This window comes from Phocoena phocoena, chromosome X, assembly GCF_963924675.1.
Source record: "Phocoena phocoena chromosome X, mPhoPho1.1, whole genome shotgun sequence".
Classification (NCBI taxonomy): Eukaryota; Metazoa; Chordata; class Mammalia; order Artiodactyla; family Phocoenidae; genus Phocoena; species Phocoena phocoena.
The window spans coordinates 71994518-72011623 of NC_089240.1; the positions used below are offsets into that span (position 1 = coordinate 71994518).

General features: G+C 34.4%; 1 protein-coding gene across 1 annotated transcript in view; it reads right to left on the reverse strand.

Annotated features, from left to right (window-relative positions):
* POF1B (POF1B actin binding protein) overlaps positions 1–17106 on the reverse strand; it is a 115444-nt gene that overhangs the window by 18566 nt on the left and 79772 nt on the right. Inside the window, 8 exon segments of the mRNA XM_065900207.1 lie at positions 3932–4014; positions 4830–4958; positions 6602–6721; positions 7055–7207; positions 8217–8330; positions 9161–9253; positions 14973–15047; positions 16226–16253. Coding sequence (XP_065756279.1) covers positions 3932–4014; positions 4830–4958; positions 6602–6721; positions 7055–7207; positions 8217–8330; positions 9161–9253; positions 14973–15047; positions 16226–16253 — 795 coding nt within the window.

The following is a 17106-nucleotide window of genomic DNA, read 5'->3' on the forward strand; positions in this document are numbered from 1 at the left end:
CCATAAACAAGACAAAAAGACAACCCTCAGAATGGGAGAAAATATTTGCAAATGAAGCAACTGACAAAGGATTAATCTCCAAAATTTGTAAGGAGCACATGCAGCTCAATAACAAAAAAAACAAATAACCCAATCCAAAAATGGGCAGAAGTCCGAAATAGACATTTCTCCAAAGAAGATATACAGACTGCCAACAAACACATGAAAGAATGCTCAACATCATTAATCATTAGAGAAATGCAAATCAAAACTACAATGAGATGTCATCTCACACCAGTCAGAATGGCCATTATCAAAAAATCTAGAAACAATAAATGCTGGAGAGGGTGTGGAGAAAAGGGAACACTCTTGCACTGCTGGTGGGAATGTGAATTGGTACAGCCACTATGGAGAACAGTATGGAGGTTCCTTAAAAAAGTACAAGTAGAACTACAAGTAGAACTACCATATGACCCAGCAATCCCACTACTGGGCATATACCCTGAGAAAACCATAATTCAAAAAGAGTCATGTACCAAAATGTTCATTGCAGCTCTATTTACAATAGCCCGGAGACAGAAACAACCTAAGTGTCCATCATTGGATGAATGGATAAAGAAGATGTGGCCCATATATACAATGGAATATTACTCAGCCATAAAAAGAAACGAAATTGAGCTATTTGTAATGAGGTGGATAGACCTAGAGTCTGTAATATAGAGTGAAGTAAGTCCGAAAGAGAAAGGCAAATACCATATGCTAACACATATATATGGAATTTAAGAAAAAAAATGTCATGAAGAACCTAGGGGTAAGACAGGAATAAAGGCACAGACCTACTAGAGAATGAACTTGAGGATATGGGGAGGGGGAAGGGTAAGCTGTGAGAAAGCGAGCGAGAGGCATGGACCTATATACACTACCAAACGTAAGGTAGATAGCTAGTGGGAAGCAGCCGCATAGCACTTGGAGATCAGCTCGGTGCTTTGTGACCGCCTGGAGGGGTGGGATAGGGAAGTTGGGAGGGAGGGAGATGCAAGAGGGAAGAGATGTGGGAACATATGTATATGTATAACTGATTCACTTTGTTATGAAGCAGAAACTATAACATACCATTGTAAAGCAATTATACTCCATTAAAGATGTAAAAACAGAACAAAACCAACAAAAAGACTACAATGAGGTTTCACCTCTCACCAGTCAAAATGGCTATCATCAAAAAATTTACATACAGTAAGTGCTGGAGAGGGTATGGATACAGGTCAACCCTCCTACACTGTTGTTGGGAATGTCAATTGGTACAGCCACTGTGGAGAGCAGTATGGAGGTTCCTTAAAAAACTAAAAATAGAACTACCATATTACCCAGCAACCCAACTCCTGGGCATATTTCTGGAGAAAACCATAATTCAAAAAATACATGCAGAACAGTGTTCACTGCATCACTATTTACAGTAGCTGGGACATGGAATCAACCTAAATGTTCATCAAAAGAGGAATGGATAAAGAAGATGCAGTACATATACACAATGGACTCTTGCATAAAATAACAAAATAATGCCATTTGTGGCAACATGGATGGACCTAGAGATTGTCATAGTGAGTAAAGTAAGTCAGACACAGAAAGACAAATACCATATGATATCGCTTGTGTGTGGAATCTATAAAAAATTGTACAAATGAACTTACTTAGAAAACAGAAGTAGAGTCACAGATGTAGAAAACAATCATTGTTACCAGGGGATAAGCAGGGGAGGGATACATTGGGAGGTTGAGATTGACATAAACACACTACTATATATAAAATAGATAACTAATAAGGACCTGCTGTATAGCACAGGGAAATCTACTCAGTACTCTGTACTGGCCTGTATGGGAAAAGAATCTAAACAAAGAGTGGATATATGTATATGTATAACTGATTCACTTTGCTGTACACCTGAATGTTAACACAACATTGTAAATCGACTATACTCCAATAACATTTTTTGAAAAAGAAATTAAAGAGGATCTAAATTGAAAAGGATCCCATGCTTATTGACCAGAAGACAGTTTTGTTTACATGGCAATAATACCTAAAGTGTCCTACATATTCAATGAATTTTCTGTAAAAATTCCAGTGGGATCTTTTTTAACAGAAATTAACAAGCTTAACCTAAATCCCATATGGAAAAGCAAAAGACCACAAACAGCTAAAGCTTTCTTGAAAAGAAATGTTTAGAGACTCACACTCCTGATTTCACAACTTCAATAAAATGCTATAATAATCAAGACAGTATGGTACTAGCATAAAGACAGATAAATAGATTAATGGAGTGAAACTGAAAGTCTACATATTTGCCCTTACATTTATGGTAGTTTGATTGACAAGGATGCCAAGTCAATTTAATGGGGGAAAGGATAGCATATTCCATAAATGAGTCTGGGACAACTGGATATCCCCATGCACAAGAATGAACTTGGATACCTAATTTACAATATATAAAAAATTAACTCAAATGGATCCTAAATCTAAATGTAATAGATAAAAATATAAAACTCTTTAGAAGACAATGTGGGTGTAAATATTAATGACCTTGTATTCGTCAATGGTTTCTTACATATGATACCAAAAGCACAAGTGAGTAAAGAAAAAAATAGATGCATTGGACTTTCTCAAAAAAACTTGTGCTACAAATGATACAATCAAGATAGTGAAAAGACAATCCATGGAATGGAAGAAAATGTTTGCAAATCATATCTCTGATAAGGGACTTGTATCCAGAATATATAAATATCTCTTGCAATTCAACAATAAAATAGCAAATAATACAATTTAAAAATGAAGAAAGACTTTAGTCATTTCTTCAAGAAGATATACAAAATGCCCAATAAGCACATGAAAAAATACTATGCAACACTAATTACTGGAGAACTACAAATCAAGAGTGCAATGAGATACCACTTCCCACCCCTTAGAATGGCTACAATCCAACAGATGGACAATAACAAATGTTTGGGAGGATGGAGAGAAATTGGAATCCTCTTACATCACTGGTGGGAATGTAAAATGGTGCAGCTGTTTTGGAAAAGTCTAGCAGTTCTTCAAAAAGTTAAACAGAGTTATCATGTGCTCAGCAATTCTACTCTTCTTTATATACTCAAAGAAATGAACACATATGTCCACACAGATTTGTACCCAGATATCTACAGTAGCATTTTTCAAAATTGAAAACAGCCCCTAAATGTCCATCAGTTGATGAATGGATAAATAAAAGGTTGTGCATCCACAAAATGGACTATTATTTAGTAACAAAAATCAATGAAGTACTGACACATGCTAAAACATGGATGAATCTTGAAAACATGCAAAGTGAAAGAATTCAGCCACCAAAGACCACATTTTGTTTATTCCATTTATGTGAAATGTCAAAAACAAACTTTTGCTGAAACTATTCATAAAGAGTCACTTTCTATTTGGTTTTGCTAAATTGTTGAGATGTAAGCTATGGTCGTACTGCTAACATGAGGAGAGACCCTGCCTAAGAATGACGTTTATGCAGGAAAGAGCAGAGCCAAAAGATATACAGATTTCTGAAGACATATTTTGATCACACAAATCCATCTGGACACCAAGCAATCCCAATTACATGAATTAACTAATTCCCAGTTTAAGTTGGGTTTCTGGCATGTGCAACTGAAAGAGTCCTGACTAATATGGTTGGTTAAACAACTAATTATTTGCTTTTCACTTTCATTGTATTTACTGTATTGTAAATACAGTAAAAGTGTGCTCTTGAATTTTATTGACCATAATAGCTATGTCTTTTTGTGAACATTCATTCTTCAGTAGAATTATTGGCCAGCAGAAAACACCAAACTCTGTCTAGGGGCATATATGTCAGTTAAACATGCTATAACTTGGATTATAACATAACCAAAGTCATACCCAAATTTCATTAAAAATACATTACTTTCTAGTGGTAATAGTTGTCCTTCCACCACTGGAGGGTTGGTTAAGAGATGAATATATTTCTTGTCTCAACTTCGAGAGTTCCTTACAAATAAAAGACAATATAATCATTTGAAAACCATAGAAACATGAGGTAAGAGGTATGTTTGATAATTTAACAAGGTTACTAAAGAATAATTACTTTTTTCCCTTCCTTTTTAGCCTTGAGGTAAGAATGTTCCAATCCCACTTGTTGAATTCCATATAGTCTTGCTTCATGGTACCTAATCAGTTACATTATAAGTCTCTGCAGGAATCCACTAACTGGTTCTATACTTAAGGGATAACATGAGATAGAATGGGCATGATTCTCAAGATGAAGATGTGAAAATTTTTGTTCCAAAAAGATTTAAATGTGTATCTATAGCAGAAAAATATGAAATTTCAATATGGAAGTAGATATTGTTTCATAACAGAAAATCTATCACTGAATGCTACTACAAGTACCATTTGTTCAATAACAGCAATACAACATTAGCCACCATTTGGGTAGTTTCTTCCTTCAGTACCTATTTTATGACAGATCTTGGGCTACATGATACAGACATAGAAAGGAATATAACACAGTCCCTTGCTGAAGCAGCTCACAGCCTTATTGGGAGTTTGCCTGCCAATGAGGTAGAAAATCAATGTCTTAAAATTATTAAAGGCACAATAGCACATATTTTTTGCTTCAATTCTAGCTTTCATTTGAATTATTTCTCCTGAAATGTGAGTCTTCTACTTCTCGTAGGCACTCACATTCTACTTCATGAATAAAGTAAGTCTTGGAAACATGTCTTTTTATAGTTTGTGGGAAGTATTTATCCTACAGGGCTGAGTTGTATGGTTCGTCTCCACCTTGACCCCTTCTCTGTTACCTCCGATTGATGCTTTATAAGGAAATCCTTCTCTTCCAGCAAGCTTGTCAGTTCATGAATCTTGAATTGGAAGTCACTGCTACTTCCTTCTCTTCTTGAAACATCTTTTTGGTACTGATTTAATTGAGTCTAAGGATTTAAAAAGAACTAAGAATTATTATAATTCTCATTAACAAAATGGGTAACTGAGTTCCAGAGAGGTTAAGTGACATAAAGTCATACAGCTAGTTATGAAATGAAGAGCAAAATACCAGTAGTTATAAACATTTAAAGAGCTTTATGAATGTAATATGTGAACTGAAATGCCAATTAGGAATTTCTCACTTTTTTTAAGATTTATTGTTTATTTTTGGCTGTGTCGGATCTTAGTTGCAGTACATGGGATCTTCATTGAGGCTTCTATCTAATTGTGGCATGTGGGTTTTCTCTTCTCTAGTTGTGGCGCGCAGGTTCCAGAGCACGTGGGCTCTGTAGTTTGTGGCAATGTGGGCTCTCTAGTTGAGGTGCACGAGCTCAGTAGTTGTAGCATGTGGGCTCTAGTTGCCCCATGGTATGTGGGATCTTAGTTCCCTGACCAGGGATCAAACCCAAGTCCCCTGCATTGTAAGGTGGATTCTTTATCACTGGACCACCAGGGAAGTCCAATAAATTTCTCATTTTTAAAAGGTGACTTTACTATTTAGGCTTAGGCATTACTTAAGTAAAAGTCCTAGGCAACAAGAATTAAAATAAAGCTAAGAAAACAGGTACTTTACATTCCTTCAAATACTAATTAAGGAAAACTCAATAACAAATATTATATCATAATTTGCAGTTCACAACATATTCCTCCTGCATGACTCATCTCAGTCCTCATAGCAGCCCTCTAAGTATTATTATAATCTTTATTTACAAAACAGGTAAATGAGATCCAGAGACACGAAGGCACAACAGCTACTAAGCAACATAGCTGCAACTCCATGACAAGTCTTCCAACTGCAAATCCTGTCCATTTCCCTTTTTACTGCATTATGTGTGCACAGATGGCTGTTTAGGTTAAAGTGTTATTAGTAACGTTCAGATGGAAAATAAACCAGTGGAGGACATCTGCAAGAAAAATCAGCAGACTTTTGAACAAATTCTATTTTGTTTCATTTTGATTTTTGGTAAAGACTGTACATTATATTTGGAGAGAAAAAACTGTGGTCAGTTTTTCTATTAAAATATTTGAGTATATATAACTACAATTAGGAATCAGTAAATTGTTAGTCAATTCGACCTAGAATGACAAAATAAGACAATGTATATTTATTCTCACAAATATCACCTTAATTTTGATGCCAATTACAGGTATATAATTCAACAGTTCTTATCCATGTGCTTGACAAAACTCTTGCTAGCTATCATCCTTCAAAATCAAGTGAGGATATTTATGAAGTCAAATGTGGCTTCACTGGATAATCTTGAAAGTTGCTTGGCTGCATAGAGCAAGCTTTAGGCAAGATCATAAAGTGTTCCCCCGTCACCATAAATAAATGAATAGAAATTAAAAATCAACAACCCTGAACTTAAGGTCTTCTTTTGCTTTCCTAGAAAAGATGAAGCTAAATTACAAGACAATTTAACGATATTCCCTACATAGTGATATGTATTTAAAGAAATGGTTCTATGGCATACTCCTAAAACTCTACCTTTGGTTGATTTTTCTTTGTAGCATTAAACTGGAGACTATCATTGTCTTATTAGAAAGTTTGTGCTGAACTGTGTATTTATGCAGTGTAGGATCTACATACCCTTAGTTTGCAGATCTCTCTATCTTTCTCCATTCTTAAGTTTTTCACCATCTCCATGTAATGGTTGCCAATCTCAGCCATTTTAGCCTGCAGCATCGGGCCTGTGCAAGTCTCTGAGAGCTACACAAGACAAAATAAATTTCTGTTGTTAGACTGTTATGAAGGAAACCCATATTATATTACAAGACATTAATAGATGAAAACCACTTGATTAAACAAAACATTGAAATAATGACAGTGATTTTTAGGAACTGCATTATACAGCTCAGATGGCAGTGAGTTAAGACCTAACTGCATGTGAGATCATCAGAAAGCAGTCTACATATTTTCTCGAGATGAATTGGAGATATATATATATATATATATATATATATATATATATATATAGCCAATGCTAGGATTACAACCATATAACTAAGACAATAACACACATTTAAAACAAAATTTGAATACCTGCACTCTAAGATTTTTATTCTCTTGCTCTAAATTATGCTTACAGTATTCCAGTTCTTTTAGTTTATATTCTATATCTGATAGTGTATGCCGAAGAGAAAGATTGTTTTCTTCCAATGCTTGGCATTTTGAGGTTGAGTCTTGAAGTCCTTGCTGTAAAGACACAGTAAATAAGACAAATGGATTCTACTTTTTGGGAGAGAGTGCTTTTAGTTGATTAATTCAATGAAACAAAGCAAATATTGATATTTTTCCATGCCCAGTTTTCTTATATATTTAACCTTAAAAGGTAAGTTAAGGGCTTCCCTGGTGGCGCAGTGGTTGAGTCCACCTGCCGTGTTCCAGTCCGGGAAGATCCCACATGCCGCGGAGCGGCTAGGCCCGTGAGACATGGCCACTGAGCCTGAGCGTCTGGAGCCTGTGCTCCGCAACGGGAGAGGCCACAACAGTGAGAGGCCCGTGTACCGCAAAAAAAAAAAAAAAAAAAAAAAAAAAAGGTAAGTTAAATCAGCTATGAAAGACATTACCCTCACTTGCCTATCTTGAGTGAGAAGGAATCGAGATCAGATGAATTTTCAATGTACCAGTCGAGCAATCTGACTCTTGCTGCTTTTTGACAATACCGTAACCTGCCTTTTAGTAGGCACCAAAATGACCATATGCCTGATTATGTGACAAATGAAAACTCAGCCAAATTGTCATGGGAATGTCATGGGAATGAATTTTAAGAATGGACTGGCCTCAGAGACTCATTACGATTTCCTAAAAATCCTCTCTGCTCAGGTATCTGGAGAAATCTTCTAGAGTTCATTCATTCAGTTATTCATTGCACAAACGTGCTAAGATCTCCAAAACTTTTTTATTGACACATTAGTAGATTAAATGAACGAGTGAACTTAGATTTTCAATATTTATACAATTTTTGTCACCCAACAAAACATAATTGTGGATAGTATATACTTTATATCTAAAATACTTGGGGTTATCTATTTTTCTGAGAGGGCTTCAGTATTTGGAAATACCTAAAGCCACTCAATTCCCATATGAACAAATTGTTCCATCATATTTTAATTTTCTGGATTATATCTCATAACTCCAATGTGCTAGTAATTGTGCATATGAAAAACTATCAAATTTATTATCAAAGAAAATGTCAACTTACCTGCTGCTGGCGATTATTTGCTCTCACTGATGCTAAGAGTTCTTCATACTCTTTTATTTGAGTTTCTTTGAATGACAAGTCTTTCTCAAGTCTTATCTTGTCATTTTCCAGTGACTAGAAGCAAAATTATTTATGACTCAGAATTACAGAATCCTGTCAACAGTTATGTAATACAAAGACCTGTTTACATTGGAAGGTTTAAATAAGCACTTGTTTCATTTGTAATTGTTTAATAAAACGGAATTCTTAAAAGTTAATCAAACTATGGGATACAAAGAAGTGAAAATTTAAAAACCCGCATCAATGGACATTTTGATGAATTGACTAATTGTAAGTACAATGAAGCAGAACCTTTTGAATTATTTTAATGTTTTTCTTCAATCTACAAAGACCCTTGTTAATCCCAGCAGGTGGTGAATTTTCAAATTAAGAGTCTAAATGTGTTCATCAGAACCCAGAAACAAGAAAGCCCACTCCAAAGTCCCCAAGGAGTTATTCATTGTATGAAAAGTGTTCTGAATGTATCTAGCTGATGTCATGAAGAGCACCAATTAAAATAGAAAATGTTAAGTTCTTGGAGAAAGAAGTTTTCAAGTATTCAAATAAATTCAAAGTATGCTTTACTATTACAGAAAAGGGGAAATTATGAATCAGAGTCAGATTATTGTAATTTTACAAACTACTCCCTGGCTTTAAGCGTTAAATTACCTTAGCGGTAAACTAAGTAGTAAGTGTTCACCCAACTTTCATTTTCACATTGGATAACTCTTTACTCCTCTCTCCCAACCCCAATTAATTATTTCAGGAAAATAACTATATCTGGGTGAGCACAATGTTGTTGTGTTGTATTAAATTTTAAAAAGGTATACTGAATGCTTTGATTTCTATGTTATGAAGCTAGGATCTAGAAAAGATTTGGAAAGAAAAATCAAAATAAATGTTACTGTCAAGTCATTCTGAAGATGTCCAAGCTCCTCCCGTATGTTGCTGAATGTGGACAGCACTAGCCGGAGTGATTTATCAGACATACCCCTCATCTGGAGGAAGAAAATTATTGATGGTTTATTTTTACTAGCATTTAAAAATAGGCAATATAAGTAATAATAATCTTATTTTTTCTATTCCTACAAGCAAACTTATTAACAGTTTCATTTTTGATATGGCAATATTAGAATAGTGATGCAGAGCATTTGGTCAATAACATGCATTAGTAATCCAAGCAATATCCCTGAAGAGTCCCTGAAGAGATCATAGCTATGCTATTAAAACAAGGGTCTCTTATTTTTTCCATGATAAAGTATCATCTTTCTCACGACAGAAATATATCATCAAATTCTTAAATTTACTTTTCTTCTCTATTTAAAGATTAGAAAAGATGAGACAGTCAACCTTCAAGTAATAAATTGCATCTCCCTAAGTGTGTTGCCAAATGCATAGATTTTGCCTGAGTTGAGAAGAATCTAATACAAATTAAGTTTAACCTTGAAGTATAGAAATATCTCAAAATTTAAAGAGGGAGAAAAACCCTTTAACTAGATTAAACTCATTTCTTCAAAGAAAAATGGTTTTGAAAACAGGCAACTTCTGTTTCTGAAAAGATGGAGCAGAAATACTTTTCTCTATTTTTCCTGCTAAGTCTAACTAAAAACCCTGCACTTTATGTATAAAACAAACATAAAAAGACTCTGAAAGTTAAAAAAGAAGAATGAAGTCTGGTTGAGAACATTAGGAGCTAAGGAATAATACAGAAGTGATTTCCTGGGTTTTCTTTTTGCTTCATATATGAGTGGTATTGGGCAAACCAATAACAAAGAAACACCAGTGGATACAGACAACAAAAGTCCCTAGAAAAGCCTGCTCTCTCTACCCAAAGTACCATGAAAAGGGCAGCCTAGCAAGGCAGATAGCATTTAAATAATAACCAGTCTACTCCAGCCAAACACCACAGAAAAACCTGCAACTCTATTCTACGCCCACCCAAACCATCAAAAGCCAAGAAGGGAACGTAGACTCTCTCTCTCAACCTCCCTGCTTGGGTGATGTCAGAGAATTCTTAGTGAAGTGTCAAGACTTTCATCATTGCCCAACAGAAATGAGGCCACTCACATTGCAGTGTCAGTAGAGGCCAACAAGGGAACAGTAACACAACACACCTCCCCATCCAAACCAGGGTGTTTTCAGTGGGAGCCTAGTAGAGAGCCACACTTCCTACACCTGCCAAGGAAGAACAAAGAGCTACTCCCCCAACCTGTGTCAACAGAGGCAGAATGGGGAACCTGGACTTCCACCCCCATGTGGCAGTAACAGGTCATGCCCCTACTTCCCCTGTTGCTCAGTATCAGAGGAGGCCTGCTAAAACAGAAGATGTGAATAAGATCCAAAGTCAGAACACAGTACCCAAAATGTCCAGGTTTCAATTTTTAAAAAGTCACTTATTCTAAGAACCAGGAAATCTCAACTTGGTAAGAAAAAAGGGTTAATACATGCCAACATCAAGATATCAGAAAAGTTAGAATTATCTGATAAGGATTTTAAGGCAGCCATTTTAAAAAGGTTTCAAAGTGACCTAAATGTCCATCAACAGAGGAATGGATAAAGAAGATGTGGCACATATATGCAATGGAATATTACTCAGTCATAAAAAGAAACAAAATAGTGCCATTTGCAGAGACATGGATGGATCTAGAAACAGTCATACAGAGTGAAGTAAGTCAAAAAGAGAAAAACAAATGTCACATAATATTACCTATATGTGGAATCTAGAAAAATGGTAGAGAAGAACTTATTTGCAAAGTAGAAATAGAGTCACAGATGTAGAGAACAAACTTATGGTTACCAAGAGGGGAAGGGAGGGGTGGGATGAACTGAGAGATTGGGACTGACATAAATACACTACTATGTGTAAAATAGATAACGAATGAGATCCTACTGTGTAGCACAGGGAACTCTACTCAGTGCTCTGTGGTGACCTAAATGGGAAGGAAATCTAAAAAAGAAGGGATATATGTGTATGTAAGACTGATTCACTTTGCTGTACAGCAAGAAACTAACATAACATTGTAAAGCAATGATACTCTAATAAAAATTAATTCAAAAAACACACCAAATTAAAAAAAGTTTCAACAAGAAATTGCAAAGATTTAGAACAAATAAAAAATAGAAAGTCTCAGCAACAAAACAGAAAATCTCAGAAAACAAACAGAAGCTATAAAGAGTAACTAAATGAAAATTTTAGAACTGAAAACTCAATAATTAAAAAGCAAAACAAAAACAAAAACCTCAGTGGATGGACTAAAAAGCAGAAAGGAAAGCATAGAGCAAAGAATCAGTGAACTTGAAGACAGAACAATAGAAAATACTGAGTTCTGAACATCAGACAGAAAATAGGTTGGAAGAAAATTGAACAGCGCCTCAGTGTCCAGTGGGAGTATGACATATATCTAACATTCATGTCATCAGAATCCTAGAAGGAAAAAAGAAAGAGGGGGGAGCTGAAAAATTATATGAAGAAATAATGGCTGTAAACTTCCCCAAATTAGCAGAAAAACATAGACAGATTTAAGAAGTTGAGCAAACCCTAAACAGGATAGACCCAAAGAAATCTATGCCTGGACATATGAGGCAAACTTCTTAAAACTGAAGATAAATTTAAAATCTTAAAAGCAGCAAAAGAAACCTTAACTATTGGGAATAGCAATTCAAATGACAGCCGATTTCTCATGAAAAATCATAGAGGCCAGAAGGAAGTGGCATACATTTTTAAAGTGATGAAAGAAAAGAATTGTCAACTACAAATTCTGTATGCAATGAAAACAACCTTTAGGAATGAAGGGAAAATCACATTTTCAGAGGAAAAGAAAAAGAATTTTTCACTAGCAGACCTACCCTTAAAAAAATGGCTGAAGGAAGTTCTCTGAAGAAAAAGAAAATGATAAAAAAAGAAATTTGGAGTATCAAGAAGGAAGAAGTAATACAGTAAGCAAAAATATAGGTAAATACAGTGGGCTTTCCTTCTCCTTTTGAATTTTCTAAATTATATTTGAAGATTGAAGCAAAAAAAAAAAATATATATATATATATATAACACTGTGTGATGTGGCTCTCAATGCCTGTAGAGGAAATATTTTAAAAATTATAAATGTGGAGGTTAAAGGAAGATAAAAGAAGCAAAATTTTCTGCAGTTCACTGAAACTGATAAAATGTTGACACCAATACACGGGGATAAGTTATGGGTATATAATGTAATACTTAGGGCAACCCCTAAAAAAGCTATACTACGTGATACACTCAGAAGCACTAGAGGTAAATCAAAATGGAATTCTAAAACATATTCAAGTAATCCACATGAAAGCAAGACAAAGAAAACAGAAACAAAAAACAGAACAAACAAAACACAATGGCAGATCTAGCCCTAACATATGAATAATTACAACTTGGTCTAAATACACCAGTTAAAAGACAGATTGACAGAATGATAAGAAAAAACATGACCTCACTATGTGTTTTCTATAAGAAATTCATTTCAAAGATAATGAAAATTAAAATATACATAATGAAATTTAAAAGTTGGGAAAAAAGATATACCATGCAAACATTAATCAAAAGAAAGGAGTGCTATTGATATTAGATAAAAATGACTTCAGAGCAAAGAAAATTACCAGGAACACAGAGGGATAATAAGAGTCAGTCCACCAAGAAGACATAGCAATCCTAAATGTTTATGCACCAGACAACAGAGCTACAAAATGTATCAAACAAAAACTGATAGAACTGAAAGGAGAAATAGACAAACCCACAGATATAACTGAAGACTTTTATACCCCTCTCTCGGCAACTGATAGTACTGCTTAGAAGAAAATGAGCAAGAATACATAATACAATAATTCAACAATACCATCAACCAAAGGATCGAATCAGCATTTATAGAATACTTCATCCAACAACAGATGCACATTCCTTTCATATACCCATGGAACATATACCAAAATAGACCATGTACTTGACTATCAAACTTAACCATTTCAAAAAAATTAATCTCATATGGAGTATATTTTCTGCCCACAGTGGAATCAAACTAGAAATGAATAACAGAAAGACAATAGGAAAATCTCTAAACACTTAGAAAGTAAACAATACACTTCTAAATAATCCACCAGTCAAAGCAGAAGTCTAAAGGGAAACAAAAATATATAAAACTGAAAGAAAATGAAAATACATATCATAACTTGTGGGACACAACTAAAGCCATGCTGAGAGGATATTTATAGCACTAAATGCTTACATTAGAAAATAGAAAAGGTGTGAAATCAATAATCTAACTTTCTATATCAAGAAACTAGACAAAGAAGATCAAAATAAACCAAAAGCAAGCAAAGGAAGGAAATAATACAGACGAGAAAAAAAATCAATGGAAGTGTAAACAGGAAAACAATAGAGATCAATAAAACTAAAATATAGTTCTTTGAAAAAATCAATAAATTGATAAACCTCCAACAAGACTGACAACAAAAAAGAAAGAAGACATAAATCACTAGTGTCAGGAGTTAAATAGGGAAGAGTAATACAGACCCCACAGACATCAAAAGGATAAGGGAATACTGTGAATAGTTATACACATATAAATTTGACAATTTAGTTGAAATTGACTACTTCCTTGAAAAACACAGATTACCACAACTCACCCAACACGAAACAGATCATTTGACTAGACCTGTAACTACTAAGGAATTGAATTTAGAATTTTTTTAAACTCCTGAAAAATATATATCCATGTCCAGATATTTTCACTGAAGGATTATACCAAATGTTTAATGAAGAGTTAACACTATGTCTATACAGTTTCTTCCAGAAAACAGAAAAGGAAGAGACATTTACCAATGCATTTCATGATGCTAGATTATCCTGACACCAAAATCAAAGCAAATACAAGAAAACTACAGACTAATGTTTCTCAGGAAGTTAGATGCAAACATTCTCAGAGTTTTTTGAGGAAATAGGCCTTGAATGCACTTTGGATGGACATCCTGCCACCAGAAATAATATCAAGGATGTATCCAAAATTCAGGTTCTGCAGAGCATATGTGTCCCCCATACCACTGTCTCTTTATAATACAGACTGTGTCCCACTAAAAATATTTCATTTAAGTTTCACAGATAAGATGTCAGGTCCAATATCTGGATGATCAACAAAGATTTGAGACCAAATATCAAACTTAGAAATTTGCCTCACTAGACAAAACTAGAGTATCTTTAGAATCCTTTCTTGCAAACACATGTACTCTTCATTTTTTAGCCTTATTTCTTTAGCATCTATCTTGATCTGTCTTGGTCTGTCTCTCCCTTCAGTGTAGGGGAATTTACTGCTGCAGTGGTCTCTAGCATTCCATAATTCAGGAAAATCAAGTCATTGGCCTTTCCATCTGCCAGGGGTAGGGTAGGGAGGTATAGAAAGTAGAATGGAGAAGAGGAGGGCAAATCCTATAAGTTAGAGTCAGGTTGTGCTACAGCAGTGAGGAGAGAATAAGGGCATTCCACAGCCCGGAATATTTCTATAATGATTTCCTAAATGCTAGTCGTTCAATACTAGTGTTTGATAGTCTGACCAAACTATAATGCAACCCTTGTTTAATCAAAAGGCAATCAACTCTTGTGAAATAGGAATTTTATTTGGGACTTTCTGTCCTTAATTAAAGGAAACATCCTGGGCTAGTGGTTTGTTAGTGTTGCCTTCACAGCCACTCTTGACCCCATCTTACCTGCAGAATATAGCGAATTTGCTGTTTTGTAAATTCTGACAATCCTTTAGGAATCAATGATTCAGTGTCTTCTGACTGTAAGAAAAGAGAGGCTTATCTTTCAACAGATACATGTTAGTGTTTTAATCAGAGGGTCAGCAGACTTTTGTAGAGAGGGACGTGTTTTTATGAACATCAGAAGATTACTTCACTTTCTGGGTAATAGTTGCCACAAACTTTACTTCTAGCATTATCAGTTCTTACTTTTAAAAAAAAATCATTGTACTACATACACCATGGAAAGAACCCTGAATTACAGGAAGTTTAGGGGGAGGTTTGGGGCAATCAATCAGATGTCGCATTTCTATTTTTTAAAAAGAGCAACTTAAAAACAAAAGGGTAGTCAGTTAAATCCCATTACCACTTTATTTCCATGTATTTTTTAACAACTGGAAGTTTAGTTGGGTGGTAGATATGACACTTTAAAGGCTGATTTTTTAAATAATGAAAATTTGAGTAAATAAAATAAAATTAAAGGTTTACTGAGAATTTGCATAGAGCTGTGGTGACTTTTGAAAGATTATGATGTTGCCACAGCAACATTAAGAAGCTTCAACAAATTTTAAGTGAGAAGCTGAATTGAATTCAGTACTTCATAAAGACAATTTAGGGCTTACTGAATTATTGTAACAAATGCAGTACGTCAATACTTTGGAAATAAAGATGAAAATTAACACAAAAGAAGCCATTGTGATTGTTACTTTGAAATCAGTTCTTTCTCTATTTGATGACTTATTCCATTAAAAGTAACTATTACCAAAATGTATATACATAATATTTAGAATTGATACTTGAAAATATTTACTTCAAGTTGCTGGCTATTTGGCATGGGACATACAAGTTTTCGAAATACATTAAAACTAAATTTTCTATTTAATTAGTTAACGTAGATTTCAGTTTTGTAAAACAGAGTATGTAGTCAATGAACTTTTAAATGTTCTCATAAGCAAAGACAAGTTAAATCATAAGGTGACAGCTGATAAAACATTTTTTGTGTGAATGATTATTACTTTTACAATTATCACCTTTAGAGCCATTACAAAATATAAATGGTTATATCATTTTAAAGGCAAAAGGATCATTATTTCTTTCACTAACCTGTTTCCAGTCTAATGAAAATACCAAACTAAAAACAATATTATTAATGCAAGTATCTGCTTTGTTATCTGCTTTGTTATCAACTATATTTGATTTTCAACTCTTTTTGCACTTACCTCATCTGTAGACTCAAAGTCCTGTTTGCTGCAAGAATGAAAAAAAAACAACAGACAACCTTAGGAAAATATATACATTGATCATATATAAATGTTAGTGTTCTAAATATTTTACCTTACTTTTTGATATATAACATATCCAAGTGAAATTTATAATCCTAATGAAAAATTTAAAGCTAACTAAAATGGCACTTGACAAAAATAAAGTTAATTTTCCTGGAATTAGCTAATCTATTAAAAATGAACAACATCCAAATAACAAACCAATATAATATGCAGAATTACTACCACTCATTAACACTGGTTTATTTGTGACTAGATGTAGAAGTCTTCAGTTTGGCAAAACATACTATCTGAGTGAACAAATAACAATAAGTCATTTTCTATTTCCACCTTATTTTTCTCCTTGTATTGCTCCCTTTTAATGCTGATTCCAGCTTCTCCCTACAGTGTCTTTAAGTTATTCATACCCTTTTAGTCAAAACCAAAACTTGTAAGACTTCGTAATCTACACTAATCATTCAATCTACACTACAGTATGTATAGCAATGACAAAGCTAAAAGGATATTGGAATGTTTACATAGGGACATAGCCTCAAGCAACATGACCAAAATTCTAGTGGGATAGTTGAATTTCCAGCATCAAAATGAAGGTTTGTCCATGAGGGTTGGAAGGCCCTTTGTGAAGCCATGTTAGGTAGGCAAATGCTGCAAGCGAATTGTTAGTGGTTATACCAGTCCGGCACTGGCTCCTTTGGGGAATGGTGAAAGCTGGGAAGGATACAGTTCTAGCGTTGCCAGTGGCAACAGATAGGCCTTTATTTTTGCCTACTTGTTCCCCCTGCACTTCGTGGAAAAATTGGGTCCAAAATACATACGGT